Genomic DNA, 19,329 nt, shown 5'->3' on the forward strand with positions numbered 1-19,329 from the left:
GAGAAGGTCATACGAGACAGTATCAAAAACCTTACTAAAGTCAAGATATACCACATCTACTGGTTTCCCCCAACCACAAGGCTTGTTACCTTGTCAAAGAAGCTATTAGATTGGTTTGACATGATTTGTTCTTGACAAATCCATACTGACTGTTATTTATCATCTTATTATCTTCTAGGTGTTTGCAAATTGATTGCTTAATTATTTGCTCCATTATCTTTCTGGGTACTGAAGTTAATCTGACTGGTCTGTAATTCCCCGGGTTGTCTTTATTTCCCTTTTTATATATTGGCACTATACATGCCCTTTTCCAGCCCTCTGGAATCTCTCCCATCTTCCATGATTTTTTCAAAGATAATCACTAATAGCTCAGATGCCTCCTCAGTCAGCTCCTTGAGTATTCTCGGACAGTGGTTCTCAAACTTTTGTACTGGTGACCCTTTTCACATAGCAACCCCCTGAGTGTGACCCCCCCCCTTATAAATTAAACACACTTTTTTATATATTTAACACCATTATAAATGCAGGAGGCAAAGTGGGGTTTGGTGTGGAGGCTGACAGCTCGCACCCCCCCATGTAATAACCTCGTGACCCCCTGAGGGGTCCCGACCCTCAGTTTGAGAACCCATGTTCTAGGATGTATTTCATCAGGCCCTGGTGACTTGTAGACATCTAACTTGTCTAAGTAATTTTTAACTTGTTCTTTCCCTATTTTAGCCTTTAATCCTACCTCATTTTCACTGTCATCCACTGGCATGTTAGACGTCCGATCACTACTAATCTTTTTGATGAAAACTGAAACAAAAAAATGATTTAGCACTTCTGCCATTTCTATATTTTCTGTTATTGTTTTTTCCCCCTCGTTGAGTAATGGGCTTATCCTGTCCTTGGTTTTCCTCTTGCTTCTAATGTATTTGTAGAATGTTTTCTTGTTACCCTTTATGTCTGTAGCTAGCTTAATCTCGTTTTCTGCCTTGAGCTTTCTAATTTTGTCCCTACATACTTGTGTTATTTGCTTTTATCTATTCTTTGTAATTTGACCTACTTTCTACTTTTTGTAGGACTCTCTTTTGAGTTTCAGATCACTGAAGATCTTCTGGTTAAGCCAGAGTGGTCTCCTGCCATACTTCCTATCTTTCCTATGCAGCGTTAGTACTATTCTGGAGGGAATAAGATTGTGGCATCTAACCTGTGCAAAGCAAAAGGATCTGTAGGGAAAGCCAGCATCAGACCTGTGGCTCTCAGGGCATCCATGCAAAGTGGAAACTCCTCTGTTAAACTCACTACTATGCCTTTGCTTTGCAATCCTTCTAATGTGGCTTGCTGAGCAGAAATTAATGTTGCTCCCACCAAGCAGCACTAAATTCCATGACCTATACTGACAGAAAGTCTGAGGGGTTCATAGCGGGCCATGCCACAGCGTGGTTGTTACAGTTCTGCCATCTTCTCTACCATGACATAGCCCTAAATCTGATCAGGCTCAATCATGTTGTCTTCACAGAAAAGGGCTTATGGGATCTCAAGAGTTGGGGAATGGTGCCACTGTGGCTCTGTTTCCCCTTTCCACATGTATCAGCCATCACCCTCAGGTTGACCATAGGCAGCTAACATGTTTTAAAACACTAGTATCTTTATCTAAGTCCTAAGCAGTGTTCTTTAGCATAGATTAACCAACAAACCTTGTGTTCCCAATGTAGACAGGGCCTTCATTTGTTCCTCTCCCTGTTCCTCATTCCTGGGACATGTGGCTGGAATGGTGCTTAGTGATGGAGATCATACAAATACCTACATAGAATGGGGCCCAAAGACTAATCAGGGGAGCTCTCAGCTGATAAACAGAGAAAGGGCCACTCCCCAGACCACCAGGAAGCTCACTGCTCTGAAGGGAGAGAGGTAGAGGGAGAGACTGACTAAAAAGCACCAAACAAAGGAGCGTTTCTTGCTCTTACATGTGAGGAGTCCCCTGGTAGGCATTCATTTCTCTGCTTGGTCTTCAGTACTCACTAGAGCAGGGAGTGCTGGTGCTGGGTTTATAGTTTAACCACAAGTGATTAGGATTCAGGCAGGAATTACAAGGTAAAGTTCTCAGGCCTGTATTATGCAGGTCAAACTAGGTGACTGAAATGGTCTCTTCCATTAAACTCCTTAAAATCCATTACCAAGCCAGCAGTTTGTAGGTATGTAGCATTCCCACACCATCATTAAGACTGAAGGGAAGGAAGGGGGAGATGGATAAGACTGAGAGTGCAGAGTAAGGACATCCAGGTCTCTCTACAGAACTCTGCAAGTCTTTCTCAAGTCTTTGACTGCAACTTGAGGAAGCACAGAACTCTTGAGTCAAAGCTAAAATAGGAGACAGCCCACACTGTAACACACTCTGTAGATGAAAGTCCTACAGAAGGTCTAAGCATTGCAGGGCAAGAGAGAGCACCCCACTCCTCCGGATGACCCAAGTTCACTAGAATTGCTCTGAACATTCCCTGATTGGCCCATTCTCTGTGGAAAGAGTTGTAGGGTTGGGTATTGGAAACACCAAATTAATTAAAACCAATTGTATCCATAGCAATTATGTGTAGGATTTAGCTATTTGATTTGGGAAAATTAAAAGAAAACCAACAGCAACGAAAACCCAACCAACCAAACCCAGGAGTCCAGGCCAGCTGCAGGAGTTGGACAGGCCTGTGTGTTTCAGCAACAGTGCAGAAGAAAGGATTTGGCATCTGGAAGTGGCTTTAGAAATAGGGAGGGTGTATTTGCTACAATAATCCATTGAAACAACAGCCATCTAAAAATAGGGTTGTTTTCTGTACTAAGCTCTTTGTTAGTCATCACCCACTCCTAAAATAAAACCCATGTAACAGTCGCTCCTAGTAGCGGCTGTAAACAAACTTCAGGAGGAGGGAGGAGAAGGGAAAAGGGAAGATGAGCAGCAGCAGCAGCGGCGGGGGGGTGGAGCAGGAGCAATTCCTTTTTGGGGTGGCAGCCACAGCCGCAGCCTGAACTCGAGGCCGGCTGGGCCCAGCTCACGGTCAGGAACATCTGGAGCTGGGGCCAGCTGCGAGCGGCTCTCTGGGCTCTGGACCAGGCGGCCACGGTTAGCTGGCTGCGGAGATTGCTGCTGCTGCCGCCTTCGAAAACTCCCTGGGACTTGGAGCAAAGCCACGGTGGTCCAGGCAACGGCATTAAACAGGAGGAAACAGACTGGGGATTCCGTCATTTCAGTGGAGAAGGGGGGAAAGGAAAGCACTGAAAGCAGACAGGAAAAGAGAGGCAAAGAACGAGAGAGCAGCTTTCGCCCTCCACTCTCTTCCCTGAGCTGCCCCCTAAGCACAGCGTTAGGGGCCGGGCACCAGCAGCCTAACCTTAGGGCTCTGTTATGTATGGGAGAGGGAGCCGCTGGAGGTTTGTTGGGACTCTCTCTGGATGTGTGCGCATTACATTGCAGGGAGCAACGTGTGTGTGTGTGTGTGTGTGTGTGTGTGTGTGTGTGTGTGTGTTCAGCAGAGTGACTCACTCGCTGGGCGTCTGGGTTTTCTCCGCATTCCTGGGAAAGGGTCTCCCTGCTCCTCTCACCGCCAAGCAAGTAGCTCCCAAAAATCGATATGCCATTAAAATGTACAGCGGACACGTTAAGGGGTCAGAAAACAAGCACTTTAGTTGACCTTACACCTCCCCAAGCCTCTTTCCAGAGCGCACAGGGCTGGCGCTTCCCATCTGGAAAGGTAGCTCCAAAAACTCCTTTGGCAAAGAGAGAGACTAAAATAATAGCTGCGATTTGTCATCCGCACTTGTCTTGTGGCTCATTTGTCCCGCTGCTCCCCCCCTCCCTAGAAGAAAACACCCCTTATGTGCCGAGCCCAAGTCCCTAGTATCTGACACTGAAAAGCACAAAGTCCCACAGAAGGAAAACAAGCTCAAAATCAAAGGCCGTTCCGAAGTGAAGATGGCTGGAGTAAAAATACAGTGCCCCCTAGCAGATTGTTTATGATTACCCCTTCACTTGAAGCGTCAGTGTCCCCTGCTGTTGTAATTGTTGCATCAATAAGCACTGATGTGGTTTAATAGTATTTTTTTTTCTGCAACTAATGAGAGGTGACCGACTAGGGAGGAAATCTTCCAAAACTCCCAACTTTTCAAAAAGAAATTGGCTACTATTCAGGACCGATTCCATCCATCGCCCACGCATTCAGTTACCATAGTGATAAAAATATAAAAACCTAGATAGATTAGACAGGATTCTACTTGGACTCTTAAATATTTTTTTCACTTTTCTGAAGGCATCTCTAATATGTGGGAAAGTGATACTTGAGAATACAAGAAATAACTGTATTCCAACCCTCCCTCCCTACACGTATGCATATAAGTATATCTAAATCGTATAACACACACTTCCTATCTGGAAGCCTCTTACGTAACAATAGATAACTGAAACAATTAGATCTTTGCTTTCTCATAATTAGTAATTTGGTTCAATTTGTTGTAGGAATAAGTTACTGAAGTTGGCTAGAGTAAGCAAACATTGAGCTCACTTGAATTTCATGTTTATAGATTAACAAAATCCCTTTTAGATTCTTGAAAAAAAGTTTTTGAAAAGTCTGCCTTGAAAGACATGTCTTCGTCTTTGTAATATCTGAATGGACAGTTCCTCATTTGGGGGGAAATATTTTTCTCGGGGCTCATTGTTTGAGGTGGAACATTTTCAATAATGACTTAGTACAATAATTTGCCTCAAAGAATCTTCTATGGCCTCCTGTTCCCCAGAAGCAGACAGGATTTCGTTTATATTGGGTTTATTTTAAACCACATCTGGGTGTCATGCAACAGATTTATGATTTTTTTTCATACACCAGATATTTTAACCGCCCTAACTCTCCATTTGCTGCTGTCCAAAGTATGGCCCTTTTTGCCAGCTGCGAGGGCAGAGGGAGAGGGTAGGAGCTGAAAGGGAAAATGGACTGAATTAAGAGAAGATTTAACTAATATCCCCCCCCCACCCGGCGCGCACTCTTTTAAAGCCTGTCTCTCCCAATTACTGCAAGCTTTGACACTGTGTCCTGTTTGAACTGAGGACAGGTCCTGTGAGATGCTATTTGCGACCCTCCGCTGGTCTCTTTGCCCCAGCTCCTAAGCGATGTTACGAGGTTGTGTTGCTCTGATAGTTACAGAATAATAAATAAATAAACTAATAATAAATCTGAGTGGCTGAAATCAAATCCGTCGAGTCTGTAAGTAATTTAGCAGAATGGGATTTTCCTTTTTCTTGCCTGCCAGTGGATGCTCTTTTCCAAATTTCCACAGCGAGGGAAGCCTGCGATTTTTTACATAATGATTTCAGCATGCAGGGCTTTTTTCCCCCCGCTCCCTCCCTTCCCTCCTTTTATTTCATGAACTAAATGTGCTGCTTACTCATTTGAAACAGACACTCACAAACTTTTAGAAATCTAATGAGTTTTGGGGGGGTGCCAGTTTCTGTGGGTGGGGTGGGGTGTGTGTGTGTGTGTATGCTCCGATTAATCTAAGTCTTTGTGCAGCAGCAGGAGCTGCTTCTTCAGCAGAATCAGAGGTAGGCGAGCGAGGGGGCTCCGCTTGGACCTTTCTCCCTGGCACTGAAGCTTGAAGCCTCCTGCTGGCTCCTCGCGCGTGCAGCTGAGAGGAGCTGGCAGGCCCCGTGACATCACGGGACGCTGGGCGGGGAGAGGGGCTGGGACGGGAAGGCGGGGGGGTGTTTTCCAGCTTTAAAAAGGCAGCCGTCTCCGCGCAGCCCTGCGTCAGAGAGAGACTTACAGATTCTTCATGCTCACTGATCAAAATACACCCCCCTGCATAAGACCCCGGGAGACGGGAGGGAGGGAGAGAGACGAACTTCCCAGGGGCTCCCTAGCAGGGCTCGCCGCAGTGCTACTGCCTGGGTTATGCCCACTCGCTCGCCCTCTCCTCTCAGTGACATTGCCCTGGGGACAGCTGCTGCCATCTAACGTTTCCCTTTAGGGTTTGGCTTCCACTGTGGGAGGGGAGGGGGGTGACACACACCGCACCTCGGTTTCCAAGCAAGCCAGAGAGCGCGGGAAGCGGGGCGAAAGAAGCGAGAGGCAGCGAGAGGGATCCCCCTCCTCCCCACCCCACCTTCACCCCCTCCTTGCCGAGTGGATGCCAAGCCCTGGCCTTCCCACTTCCAAGCACTTTCTAGCCGGACCTCCGGATCCAGCTAGAGGGAGAGAAACTTTGGTGGCTTTGCAGCGCTCTTCCTGCCCCTTCAGCAGCAGCAGCAGCATGAAATCAGCAGAGGAAGGTAAAGACCTGGGGTTTTCAGAAGGGTTTTTGCATGCCCCGTTGTTTGCTCCTGCTTGGGATTTGCATTTTAGGGAGGAGGGTGGAAGAGTGTGGCCGGGACAGTGCCCGGGGCAGCTCGTGTCGCGGAGGAAGAGGACCGGCCGCTGCTGGCGCTGGCTGCAGTGATTGGGAAGCGGTGTCCCCCTGGTGTTTCCCCAAAGCAGCCTTGAGGTTTGAATGCGACTTTTTGCCAATAGGTGTCTCCTTTTCCTCTTGCGCTGCATGAACTTGGCCTTGGCTTCTGGATCCTTGAGCTGCAGGCGGCACAATAAAATACAATGGAGTGCTTTTTTGGTGGACCTGTCAGAATCACAGGCAGGGTCTGTTTAGATTTAACCCGAACAGAGCCATTTTTTACATGTATTTTGTAGTTTGATTAATGCAGGCTCAGGGTGGAACAGTTCTCTGTCCAGCTGAAGGCATCCCAGGATACTGTGGAGTTAAAGTATGGCTGTGTGTTAATGTTTCGCGGAGTTATAGTGGGCAGAGCGAAGTTAGCTTGTTGAATCATTTTTAACCACTAACTTCTGACATGCAAATAGCACATTTGAAACGACAGTATTATGATTAAGTGCTATATGGTTTTCTGCTAGAATACACCCTATAACTAAAACCATGTGTAACCTTTCGAAAAATTAGAAAACCCTGTAAAAACAAAAAGTCTCAGGGTAATCTGAAACCTAATAATGATGATCCCTCCTCCAGGGTATCAAAACAAACAAACAAAAGCTCCAAAGTTCCTACTACGTTATTCTTTCATGTACACGAGGGGGAATATTTTCTCACACCTACTGTACCCTAATTCATAACATGCAATTACAGTACACATTATGCTATTCATGACAACTCATTTCCTTTTTTTTTTTTTTTGAATGCTCTTTCGGTACCCATAGTCCCAAAATGTTCTAAATGGGAAAATACATTAGCCAAGTTAATAGGAAAATCTTGGGTGCAGGTCTTTTGAAATATTTTACTGTTAGCACATGTTTAGGGTTGCAAATAAGGTAACCTCTGACCCCTAGTTGTTGTTTTTTTTAAACCAAGGGCCTGATCCAGTGACTTAAATGGGAGTTCTAGTCCCAGGACATTTTCTCCCCTAAGGCATCGGGAACCCGTGGCACTCTCTACAATAATAAAACTATTGTTTTAAAGAATAGTATTACAATCAAAGCCTTTTGGTGGAATCACCATTCTTTTTGTTATGAATGACAGACTGTAGCACAGATAAGTCACTTTCCTCTCTTGGCAGGTGTCATGTACGTTTCAGCTTTCTGTTTTGGAATCAGTACAGTTACCGGGTTCAGTGTAGACTCAAGCCTTCAATCTTCAACATGTGGGAGGGCGTTTGATATACCGCTCTTCAGTGTAATTAAAACCATCTTAAAAGGACATGGTGATTAAAAAGCTGATAGTGAAATTAGTCAATAGTGTTTATTCGAGCAGTTCTGAAGTATAGAACATGCTGCTTATTTTCTGAGTTTGCACAAGCATGCTAGGCTACTTTTCAGTGTCTACCTTTTCTGCACAGCTGGTTTCACTAGATTTCAATTGAAAGAATCCTTCCCGTACAATAACTACATGTGCTGCTGGATTATTGGACTCTGATACTGAAATCATTCAAACGCCTCTTTAGATGAAAGTTACGTATTGCAATATTAGTAGAGATTTCATGGCTTTTGCCTTCTTGAACTTTCAAATGCTGCATGCAGAGGACTTCCAAAATGTTTAACTTCATAGACAGTTAATGTTCTAGCTTCAAAAAATAATCCCGAAGACAAAAAAGCAAAAACATAAATGGGGGGGCAGTTAAAAAAGAGAGATTCCTCTTTATTTCTATGGTTTCCTGCTTAATTAAATAACTTTTCTTATTCCTGTGCTAAAATGTCACAAGCTATCGGCAATAATTCACTTTATTGTTGATATATTTTTCAAGGGGCTTAGAAATTAGGCCAACAGAAAGAATGATCTAATGCAGTAAATACATAGGGGAACTCTACAAGTAAAGATTGACTCTCTGAAAATTAAGGTTTACCACTGCCAAGTGGCAACAATCAAATATGTTATTTTAAACTTTAACTGTGAAGAAACTATCGCATCACTCTTGGGGGAAAAGTTACTATATAAAGCCTTATGGATCAGTACAATGATGCTTTGGAATCTACCAAAGTGTGGAGGGCTGTGCGTTAAAACTAATCAAACATGACTGTTATTTAAAGCTGAAACTGTCTTTCAGATTGTGGTGAACACAACTGGGGCGAGAGCCTCAGCTAGTATTAATTGTTATTGCTCCATTGAAGTCAATGGGGTTATGACAATTTGCATCAGCTGAGGATCTGCCTCAAAGTCATTTTGGGGGGCGGAAAGAGTGTCGATGTAACCTTGCAACCATTCGCAGAGTTTTTTTTTTCATAGAAATAGAACAGGTTTTCCCTTAAGTAATGAGGGTCTCCCTAGGTTAATGGCATTGTTTTAATCCAGGTTGTTAACAGACAGGACACATTCACTCAATCTTAACGCATTCCATCACTTGAGTTCTGTATTCCTACACAGTTCTTCAGAGGCGATGTGCCAATCTCAACATTTCACCGGCGACACTAATATTTGTTGGATTGGCAAATCAAACTGTCTGTGAATAAATAGCTCCGAACCATCGATCAATATCGAAGGTACCAGGGTGTAGAAACAAAAATGAAAACGATTCAATAATAAATGTAGCGGATATTTTGTAATGAGTCTCCCTTCCTCCTCCCCCTCCTCGTGTATCATTGGCAGGGACTCAGATGGAGAACAAATATGTCCTGCTAATCACAAATAGTTTATTACTATTTCATGTGTTAAGGGAAGGTGAACCGGTCTGAAGTGATGGAAAACTAATCATTTGTAGGAATGATACTGACTTTATAGAATGTCTTCCCTTGGATCAGCAGTAATAACCTAATGATTGACTATGAGCACTTGGGGGGTTTGTTGGGTTTTTTGGTCAGGAAGTGCACTTCTAGTTTACCTGCGCTTTTAGCTATAATTCAGAACCCAAAGGCTACAAAATACAAACATTTGCTTGAGAACTATTTCTAAAACAGGGCAAACCAAAGCGAAGTGTAGCTGGGTAAAAAGAAAATGAAACTCGCAATATGTAGACTCAAGGAGAAGTTCTGCATAGGTTACCGGTTTGAGCGAAAAGTAGCAACGCCTAGAAAACCAACGGCCACAAAGCCCAGCACTTTCAACTCCTAAAGTTAGGCACCAAATCCATATTTAGGCAGCAATACCTGGCCTGATTTTCAGGCTCGTGCTGAGCATTCCCACTGAAGTCAATAGCAGCCATGGCTCTTCGGCCTCTTTGAAAACCAGACCACGGTCTGAGATGCCTGAATATGGATTTAGGTTGATAGTGCTGGCTGTAGAGGACAAAGAAAGAGAGTACATTTATTAGCCTCGGTGGAGAAGGCATTCCATTCTCCCACCATTTTCTTCTGCTCCCTCAAAACCTTTAAGCCAGGCACCTTAGTGATCCTGCTGTTCCAGAGGTTTGTTTTAAGTTGATGCCAAGGCCTTTTACATACTCTGGTGATTCAGCCTTGCTTAGAACAAACAGCTGGGGGCAAAGAAATAATGGAAACCCTGCAAAGGCAAAGGCAAAGAAGGTTGGTACACAAGCATTACACAAGGTATTAGCAGTCTGTCCTGCCAATCGACTGCACAGATGTGCTATTCACAGCCACTACAGTCTGGTTCGCTCCAAAACCAATCCCCACTCAGCCTATCCCAATTCTGGAGTTGTAGGTGAAGACTGGGGAAATTTCAGTCGTTAGCAATATCTGTAACAATCAGACAATAAGTCAGAGACCACCACAAGTTCAACATCAGTTTAGTAAATTGCCTGAGGACAGATGTTGGCCAGCACTGTGTAAATCATAAGAAATAATTTGTAACTGCAGCACAACACTTTGTGATGGAAAGAAAAAAACAGAATGAATTCTGATGCAAAAAAAAATGTATTTTCTTGGCACTTTGTAATGGAGTTTTCAGCCATTAGCCTGGAAAATGGTATTCCCTGAGTTTATAAGGGAATGTCGTTTCCATAACTGCTTTAAAAATATTCCTTTGAAATCCAGCCTTAAAAATTCTGGGAGCTCAACAGTTTCATCTCAGTCCTGGCTCCTGGGACGGTGAGGTCATTTGCATTTTGTAGTCTTTAAAACTGGCTCGTATAATCCGAAATAAATATATTCCCAAATAGAGAAGAACAACATTCTTGTAAAGTGTCACTTTTAAAACAAAACAGGGCAAAATACAGCAGACACCATTCAAAGAGCACTGCAACTTTCCTTCTCAGCTTTAAAGGAGGGGGAAATAACGACGTTTATATGAATCGCTAATTCGGGGAGGGGGGAGCATTGTGCTTCTCTTTTAGATTGTCAAACAATTTGCAAATTCCCCTCAGTATGAATTTGAAGACTTGACCAAGGGAATTTCTCCTTTCCCCCACCGTACGTGTACAATACAATAGATAATATTAAAAGTCCCGTTGTAATGTGTTTTTATGGCAGTTGGCACTAGTGGGTGCTGCAACTAAATGCAAAATATTATGGCTAGCCAAAAAAAAAAAAAAAAAGAGAGAGAGAGAAAAAAGGCAACCCAGGGGCACTGCTGTGACCAGAAAACGACATTTAGCATGTAGCACAGCTTTGCACTGCAACCTGAAGTCCCCAACCCACACAGACTGGCAAGCTGAACTCCTCATCATGAGGGCCCATTATTAAGGTTTGTCAGTTAGCCAAGAAGAGAGAACTCCCCCCCACCCCCGTTTTGTAATCAGTGCGGTCCGGGAAACTTGAAACCGGTGGCAATTAAAATGTGTCTGCCAATGTGGTGGAGTGGAACAGAAACCCCTTCATTTCCCAGGTTCCTACTCCATGGCGGTTCCCCCATCCCGCAGTACAGCTACCCTCCAGCTTGCAGCTGTGGCTTGTGAGCCTCTGCAGTCGTTTCGCTTTGTTCATGCTTTATTGAGACACAGATTTTTTTTAAAGGAAGTTCAGGAACATTGCAAAAATGGAGGGAGGGGGAGAGGGCTAGAGAGAGAGAGTGTTCATCCTGGCGGTATTAGTAACCACATAAAGCGGCGGAGCAAAGCTCTGTCAGAAGCGCGCAGACACGTGTCCGTAGGAGGGGGAGGGAAGGGAGCGTGGGTTTCAGTTTTACGGTTCACGTTAGCAAAAAAAAGGGGACAGAAAAGAGACATCAGCAAGGGCAGCAAAACTGCCCGCGGCAATCGGGAGTTTAGCGAGGACCATCACTCAGCTTGACCCTGTCTGACTAATCAGCCCACCTGTCCAAGCCGCCTCTCTGGTGGGGAGCGGGGCAGGGGGAATCCAGAGCGGTCTCTGTAACTCGCGCCGGGGGGTTATTTTAAAACAAGGAACTAGCGAGAGGCAGGCAGAGCAACTCGATTGTTTATATAAACCCGGAAACATCAACAACGAGAGAGGGAGGATCAGAGACACAGACAGGGAGACACAGACAGTGGGGAGGGTCACATTACAGCCCAGAAGCCGCCTGCAGCAGCCGGGTGACTGTACCTGCAGCAAGCAGCTCCGGCTGATTGAATTACACAGAAATTACAGAGGAGACCAGAGCCTGCTTCTCCCACTGCTCACAGCCCCGGCGGCAGTTAACCCACAGCCTAGAGCAAGCAGCAGCCCATCGGCTCTAGCCCATCCCCCGGTGTCCCAGCCCGAGACACAACAGGCAGAGCCTGAGAAAAGTTGCTCCTTGTCGCCCAGCTGGTGGGGTTGGCGGCTTGGGCGCCGCGGCCGTCTCCTGAGACATGACTGGCCTGGAGGAAGACCAAGAGTTTGATTTTGATTTTCTTTTCGAGTTTAACCAGGGCGATGATTGCACCGGTGGCAAAGGTTGGTACAGACTAGGCAGCAGCAGCACTCCTTTGCCGGGGCTCAGGGCTTCCCTAGTTGTAGAGCTCTGACGACGTGCTCCATGCTGCAGGTGGCGTGGTGCTGAGATGCTATATGGGGGCACGTAGGAGTGATCACAACGCGGGGCTGCCCCCTGGGAAGGAATAGGAAAAGTAGTGGCGTGCTTGGGGGGCCAGGCGGAGGCGGAAGGGGGTTTGTATGGTTCTCTCTCTTTGTCCTAAGAACAGTACTGCTCCTAACAACAGGAGGTGGAGGCACCCCAGTGCTGCTTTTGCCAGATCCTGCGGCCCCCTGGATCCTCAGCGGTGTTGGGAGGAGGAGGGGGGGGGGCAGATAGAGGCTATAATGTTTGCAGGGAAGGGAGCCCTTTTGCCTTTCTTGGTTTGGGAGCTGGGGTGGGGATGGAGAAAACATTCGACTTTTGAGGTGTACTTAGTCCAGAAAGAAAAATGTTATTTACTGAGTGTGCAATCTTTTGAACAATCCTTGGTACAAACACAGAGGATGGTTGTCTATAGGAGTTTACCATCCAAATGAGAGAGAAGCCTGTAATATTAGGATCCACGTCTGAATTTTAAATATTGTAGAGTTGGGGATGTTTGCATCTGGGGTTTTGATTCCAACCTGTTAAAAAGAAGAGCTAGTGGTGAAATTCGGAGCTGAGTTTGGATTTCAAACCTCCCCCCACCCGCTTCGGGGGCCAGGTGTGTTTTGATCTAGAATTTTGCTTCAGGCTTGTCTTTAGTTGGTGTTGAGTTAGACGGTACAGTTCAGACACCATGAGACACAGTGTGAGAGTCCAATGGCATTTTTTTCATCCTTGGGGCGAAACCTACTGTTTGGCACTGAAATTGGCATGTGGAGAGAAGAGTGTTGTCACTGCATCCCGAGGAGATGTCACTTGCCACTTTTTCAGTGCTGGAGTTGCTCCCAGTCACACGCAACTGGACCCTGTAATGGAATCTTGGAGACACCCATCCTCCACCTCCCTGAGCATCACTAGAGCTACATTCCAAAGTTTTGACTTTCAGTCAAAGCAACACTCCAAGTATAGTATTGCAGCTCTTCAGTGTGCAGGTTTAATGTGCTGCATTTGTATTACTTACACTGTGACCATCTATTGCCCTCTCCTCTGGGACGTGCATGATGTCCAAATGCATTAATTAATAATGTCACAATGTTTTGCAAATCTGGATGCCACAAGTTAGGCACCTAGGGCTGAGATTTGCAAAGGGACCCAAGGGAGTCAGGTGCCCATTGAATTCCCTTAGGCATCTTGAAAATATGGACTTAAGCAACTAAATAGAAATAGTCTGATCTTCAAAAATCCTCTTTCTTAGATGCCTGGCCAGTGTCTCTTGCTTTCGTGCTCAGGGTCTAACTGATCACCAAATTTGCAGTCGGGAAGGAATTTTCTTCCAGATCAGAATGGCAGGGACCTGAGGGCGGAAGAGGGGGAGTGAGCTCCTTTCTCTTTGTGGATTGAATTCAGACAGTGTGCTAGAGACTGTACAAATATAGAGGCCTGCTGTCTATAGAAGCTTACCATCAAAATGAGAGAGGGAATGGATCATTTCCTAGGGCTTGTCAGGGCATATCCAACCTAATCAATTCCCTGCCATTGCAGGAGACTCAGGCATTGGTGGCCCCTTGGTCTCTCCTGTTTTGTGCCTGTGGACTCCTGAGGACTAAAATGCTTTAGTCTAACAAAAGTCACTGGGCTTAGTATAGGAGTGTTTGAGTTAAATTTGATGGCCTGTGATGTGCAAAATGAGCAAATGGTCCCTTCTGGTCTTAAACTCTGTCAAGTCTGTGAAAAGGGGTTGAACAACCTTAGCTCCCCTTGAAGTCCATGTGAGGTGCCAGTTTTTGTCACCCTTAAAACAAAAACAAAACAAAAAAACCTGTTTGTGTGCTCAACACTTTTCCAGAGGCAAACAGCACTTTGCAAGGTCAGGCCCCTAAGGCTGTAGAAGGATTGAAACTTCTGTTATAATTTAATTGGGGGGAGGAGAGAAGGGTAGTTCTATGTCACCATAAAGTGAAAAGTAGTATGCTTAGGAGTTGTCACAAAACAAGGGGTTCAGTTCCAATATTTGTTATACTACTGTGTGCTAACACACAATGCAAGGCCCAATATTGTGCAGTGCCATAATTTCCATGTAAGTCAGTGGGAGTTGAGGGTTCTCTGCATGTCATCGCATTGGGTGCAGACTATTGAGCTAATTTCCAAAATGGCACCATCAAAGCTGTCACTATCCATCATGTGAATTCACTCCACGTGTCAAAATCCAGATGAATTTTTTGTTGGACGTGTACTACACATGCTCAGTAGCCACTCGGAAATGTAATGCCTTGATTTTCTTTGTTGTTTCAAATTTTTCTTTTCAAAATACCAGATTGCTAAATAAATCAGGTTTATTATGGAATCCAAGACAAGTCCTTAATTATATTGGCATGAATGTCACCTATGGTGATCATAATAATTAATATGTCTTATTAAGATGCCACCATTTTGCTACTTTACCTTAACAAAATGGTGACAATTAAATTCTTTAAAAAATCTGCTTGGGTTCTACATGATGGACATGTGACAATTAACTTGTGGTGCTTAAAAGGTATGTTTCTCAAAAGTCTCCTTGTAGATGCATTTCACCAAGGCTTACTAGCTAGGTGGTATTATTATTATATATGCCCTTTTTGTTGCATTATGGGAGGAGTCTTTTAACTAATTGATGAGAATGTTTTCTGACCACAGAAGGAAATGATTCCATGGCTATAATTTATTTATTAATAATTAATACAGTACTGCCTAGGGGACCCAACTGAGATCAAGGCCTCATTTTGCTAGGTGCTGTACAAATGCAGAGTAAGATGGTACCTTCCCAAATAACTTACACTCTAACTAGATAAGACAGTTAAAGATGGGAGGGGAAACAGAGGCACAGAATGGCAAAGTGATTTGCCCAAGGTTGCACAGCAGGTCAGTGGCAGAGCTGGGACTATAAAATAGGTGTCCTGAGTCTCAGTCCATTGCCTGCCAGCACTGGACCATGCTGCCTTTCATTAGATCCAAATCTATTTACAAATCACTCCCTGTCATTCAGATTATGGGTTGGTGTAGTACGAAATAACCTATTCTTAGGCATGAAATAAGGATTATTTTAAATAATGCAGGTTAACAAGATTTATTAATACAGAGGAAAGATTAGAGCCTTATCAATTGCATACTGCTAGGAAGAAAGAAGAGGATGACAAAATTACATACCCTTGTGAACGGTGACACTGGCCAGGTTTTTTTTTAATAGCATTTTTCTTAAGGTATCTCCTCCCTTCACGGTGTTTGGTTAAAGTGTCAAACTAGAATATATTCTGAATAGTCTTGTTTCATCTGTAACATGTTCTAGGGTAATGTAATGAACCTCTCTTGGTAAATAGCCAGTTTCCTAAGGCTAAGTAGAAAGTGATTCAAATAGGTGTTGAACACATTAATGGTGCCTGACATGATATAAATCAGTATAAACATCTCAGAGTTACTATCAAATAGCTAAAATATATTAATTTTATGTAAATATAGTCTTTCTTTGAATCATTCACATTAAGAAATCTGAACACTGTTTAGCTGGATAATGGCATCAAATTGAGTAGGGTTGATAAACAAAAGGAACGGAGTAAGCTCCTGCACTGGTGCAACAAGCTCAGAAGCTCATTTGCATATTCAGTGCTACTGAGGATTGGGTCATGTTGGGAATAACAGCTATGGAAATTAACAAAGCTTTTCCGGATCTCAGCATGCAAGGTAAGGCATGATCACTGCCTGGGGTGTTTGCCTCTGGAGAGGGAAGGAAACAAACACTGTGTGTGAAAGGGCTCCTATTGTAGGGAAGCCTTACTTCCAATATTACTATCATTCAGGAATGAAGACGGTACCTCTTCCATAACAAAATCCTTAAAAGGCTGGTGAACATTAGAGCTAGTTGTAGTTTTAATTCAGGGAATTAAACTGAAAGCAAAGGATCATCTGAACTCAAAATGCAGGGGCTATTTTAGGAAGGCTTTGTTTTCTTTTCCCAATATGGGGCTAGATAGTGTGTAAGGGTACTGGCCTGCGGGAGGGGTGATCCAGAGCTGTCTCAACTCCAAAAGGAGCTCGGAAAGACACCGGTGAGTTGTGCCCACAGCATCGTCTCTTAATGGGGTGGAGGATGCATTGCCTTTGGTGGCCAGCTAGCTTTGCTGTCTTGTGTGAAGGGGAAGGCTACGGCTGCAGCCCCACAAAGGCACTAGCATGGAGCAGTATGGTAGGTATCCCTGGCTCCTGCACAGAGATATTGTGGGTGAGAGAGAGGCTGTGTGCAACCGTACCTCATTTCCTTCCTCCAAGTCCCAATCAAAAGTGCACCATGTGAGAGCAAGTACAATGTAGCCCTTTATAGTCCAATAGACAGAGGCCCCTGATTTTTAAAGGCATTTAGGCATTATGTTGCTCAGCATTGCAACACCTGACTGATTTAAGAGTCTAAATGTCATTTGCAAAAGGGATTTAAGCATTTGGGATAGCCTAGTCAATGGGGTCTTGGCTAGTAAATCCCAAAATTCCTCTTGTAAATTACATTTAGCTCCTAAATCAGTTAAGTGTGGTAATGTTGAGTGCCACAATGCCTAAATACCTTTAAAAATTGGGGCCTAAGGCATATGAAGTTCATGTGACTCACTAATGGTCATTCAGTAAGCCAAATGGTATTGATTCAAATTGAATTGTTTGATGATCTCTGACTCTCCTAGATTTCTGCACCAACTGTGTAACTGTGCCAGCACTTCAAAATGTGTATTGTAATTAATGTTATGAAATTGATAAAATACAGGTGAAGAGAGAGAACACAGTCAGTGCTTAAATGATAAGAGGATTATTGGATATTATTTATTAATGGAATTCCAGCGTATTTCATCACCGTGTGAATCCTTTACCTGGTCTCTGCTGGCTTGTCCCAGAAACCAGAGTAGGCCAATAGACCTGTTCTATTCCAAAATCGAGTTGTTAACTGGAACCAGTTGGAAACGTACCATAGTGGAACTTCTAGTTGTATGTGATTTCAGTGCAATGTATTTGATCATGTTGTTCATATTATATTCTCTCCACCCTGGTTTTTTAACTATTATTTATTTTCTCTTTGGGGACCATGGCTCACTTACACCAAGTGCAAGTTTCTGTCTGCAATATCACTGCAGTCTTTCAGCTCTGTGGTTTGAAGGCAGAATTCTGCTTTTAAGGTTTGTATCCAAGACTGTTAAGAAGAGTGCCTTGGAGATAAAGAAACTCAATTTCCCCAGAGATGATTTGCCTTGTTGTGCCACCAAAATACCAACATTTTCAAAAGTACCAGCCTTCAGTATTTGAACTACTTTGCATGTCTGTGTTATAGATTGCTCAGGAATGCCAGTGTTTTCATGTGATTATAGCATCATGCTCCACTAAGACTCAGTAGGCTAGTAGGTTAGTATATATGTGCAACACACCTCATGTCATTCATTTTTTTTTTTCAGAACACTATAATTATGCATCTTCAAATATAAATGCCGGTTTGCCTCTAAATGTGGCACATTCCTCATTGTCAACTCCATGTCATGGCCTTCAGACATCCAATCCTGTCATTTCAATTGTCCCATCAACAAATCATCCTTCTGGATATGGAGGACACATTGACGGTGGGGCCTCTGGATATTATCTGTCTCCAAATGTCAGACCTAATGGAGCTCCAGCATTAGAAAGCCCCAGAATTGAGATAACTTCTTATCCGGGACTGCATCATAATAACAACCAGTTTTTCCATGATGCTGAGGTTGAGGAAGCTATCCCAAATGCCAAGCGATCACCTTCTACTGCCACTTTGAATTTACCAAACATTGAGGCTTACAGAGACCCATCTTGCTTGAGTCCTGCAAGTAGCTTGTCTTCCAGAAGTTGCAATTCTGAAGCTTCTTCCTATGAATCCAATTATTCTTATCCTTATACTTCGCCCCAGACATCTCCATGGCAGTCCCCATGTGTGTCTCCTAAGACCACTGACACTGAGGAAGGATATCAACGCAGTATGGTGGCCTGTACTTTGCTTAATTCACCAAGACATTCACCATCTACGTCTCCCAGAACAAGCATTACAGAGGAAAACTGGCTAAGTGCTCGCAACTCAAGACCATCTTCTCCCTGTAACAAAAGAAAATACAGCCTAAATGGTAGGCAGACCTCTTACTCACCACACCACTCTCCGACACCTTCTCCTCAGAGTTCTCCTCGGGTTAGTGTAACGGATGATACATGGCTGGGAAACACTAACCAGTATACCAGTTCTGCTATAGTTGCAGCTATCAATGCCCTTACCACTGACAGCACAATAGACATGAATGATGGGATTCCTATTAAATCTAGGAAGACTGCAATAGATCATACCCCATCCATGACTCTCAAGACTGAACCAAGTGGTGAAGATCATGGGACCATATCACCAACTGCTGATTTATCACCAGAAGAGTTTTCCGGGTTTCAGCACATCAGGAAAGGAAACTTCTGTGATCAGTACCTTTCTGTGCCACAGCATCCATACCAATGGGCCAAACCAAAGTCTCTGTGTCCTACATCATACATGAGGTAAGGTTTCCTGAATCTATGAAGAAATTCTAACAACATTTTTATATGTACTTTTTCTCCTTTTCCTGTTCAACTATCCTTTCCCAAACACAGTTCCTCCCACTTCTCCACCTGCAAATATTTAACTGCTCTATTTTGCCATTTCATAATATTGCATCTTTGGTGTGTGGAGTGACCCTCATGAAAACACTGAGTGGTAAAAAATGCAGTTCTAAGAGTCACTCATCTGGGGGTTAAACTGGCAAGACAGTATTCTTTTCCCAGGAGACTAGAACCCCATTCCTGGCAGTCTAGAGACAAGGAATACAGGTACATTCAGAACCGTGGCTCTGTCAGTCAGTAGGACAACATGGTGCTGCTACACCATTGGATTTACTTAATTAGTTCAACATTTCATTTTTTCCCCTCATAAAATAA

At 44.0% G+C, this 19,329-nt stretch overlaps 1 protein-coding gene across 2 annotated transcripts in view; it reads left to right on the forward strand.

The window, feature by feature from the left end:
- The first annotated feature begins 6,147 nt into the window (after nucleotides 1–6,147).
- Nucleotides 6,148–19,329, forward strand: part of NFATC1 (nuclear factor of activated T cells 1) — a 144,582-nt gene continuing 131,400 nt past the window's right edge. For both annotated transcript variants that reach the window (XM_065398980.1, XM_065398981.1), the window contains exons 1-2: nucleotides 6,148–6,289; nucleotides 17,811–18,912. In XM_065398980.1, the coding sequence (XP_065255052.1) occupies nucleotides 6,148–6,289; nucleotides 17,811–18,912 (1,244 nt within the window). The remainder of the gene's footprint in view (nucleotides 6,290–17,810; nucleotides 18,913–19,329) is intronic.

The sequence above is a fragment of the Emys orbicularis genome, chromosome 2 (genome assembly GCF_028017835.1).
Source record: "Emys orbicularis isolate rEmyOrb1 chromosome 2, rEmyOrb1.hap1, whole genome shotgun sequence".
Classification (NCBI taxonomy): domain Eukaryota; kingdom Metazoa; phylum Chordata; order Testudines; family Emydidae; genus Emys; species Emys orbicularis.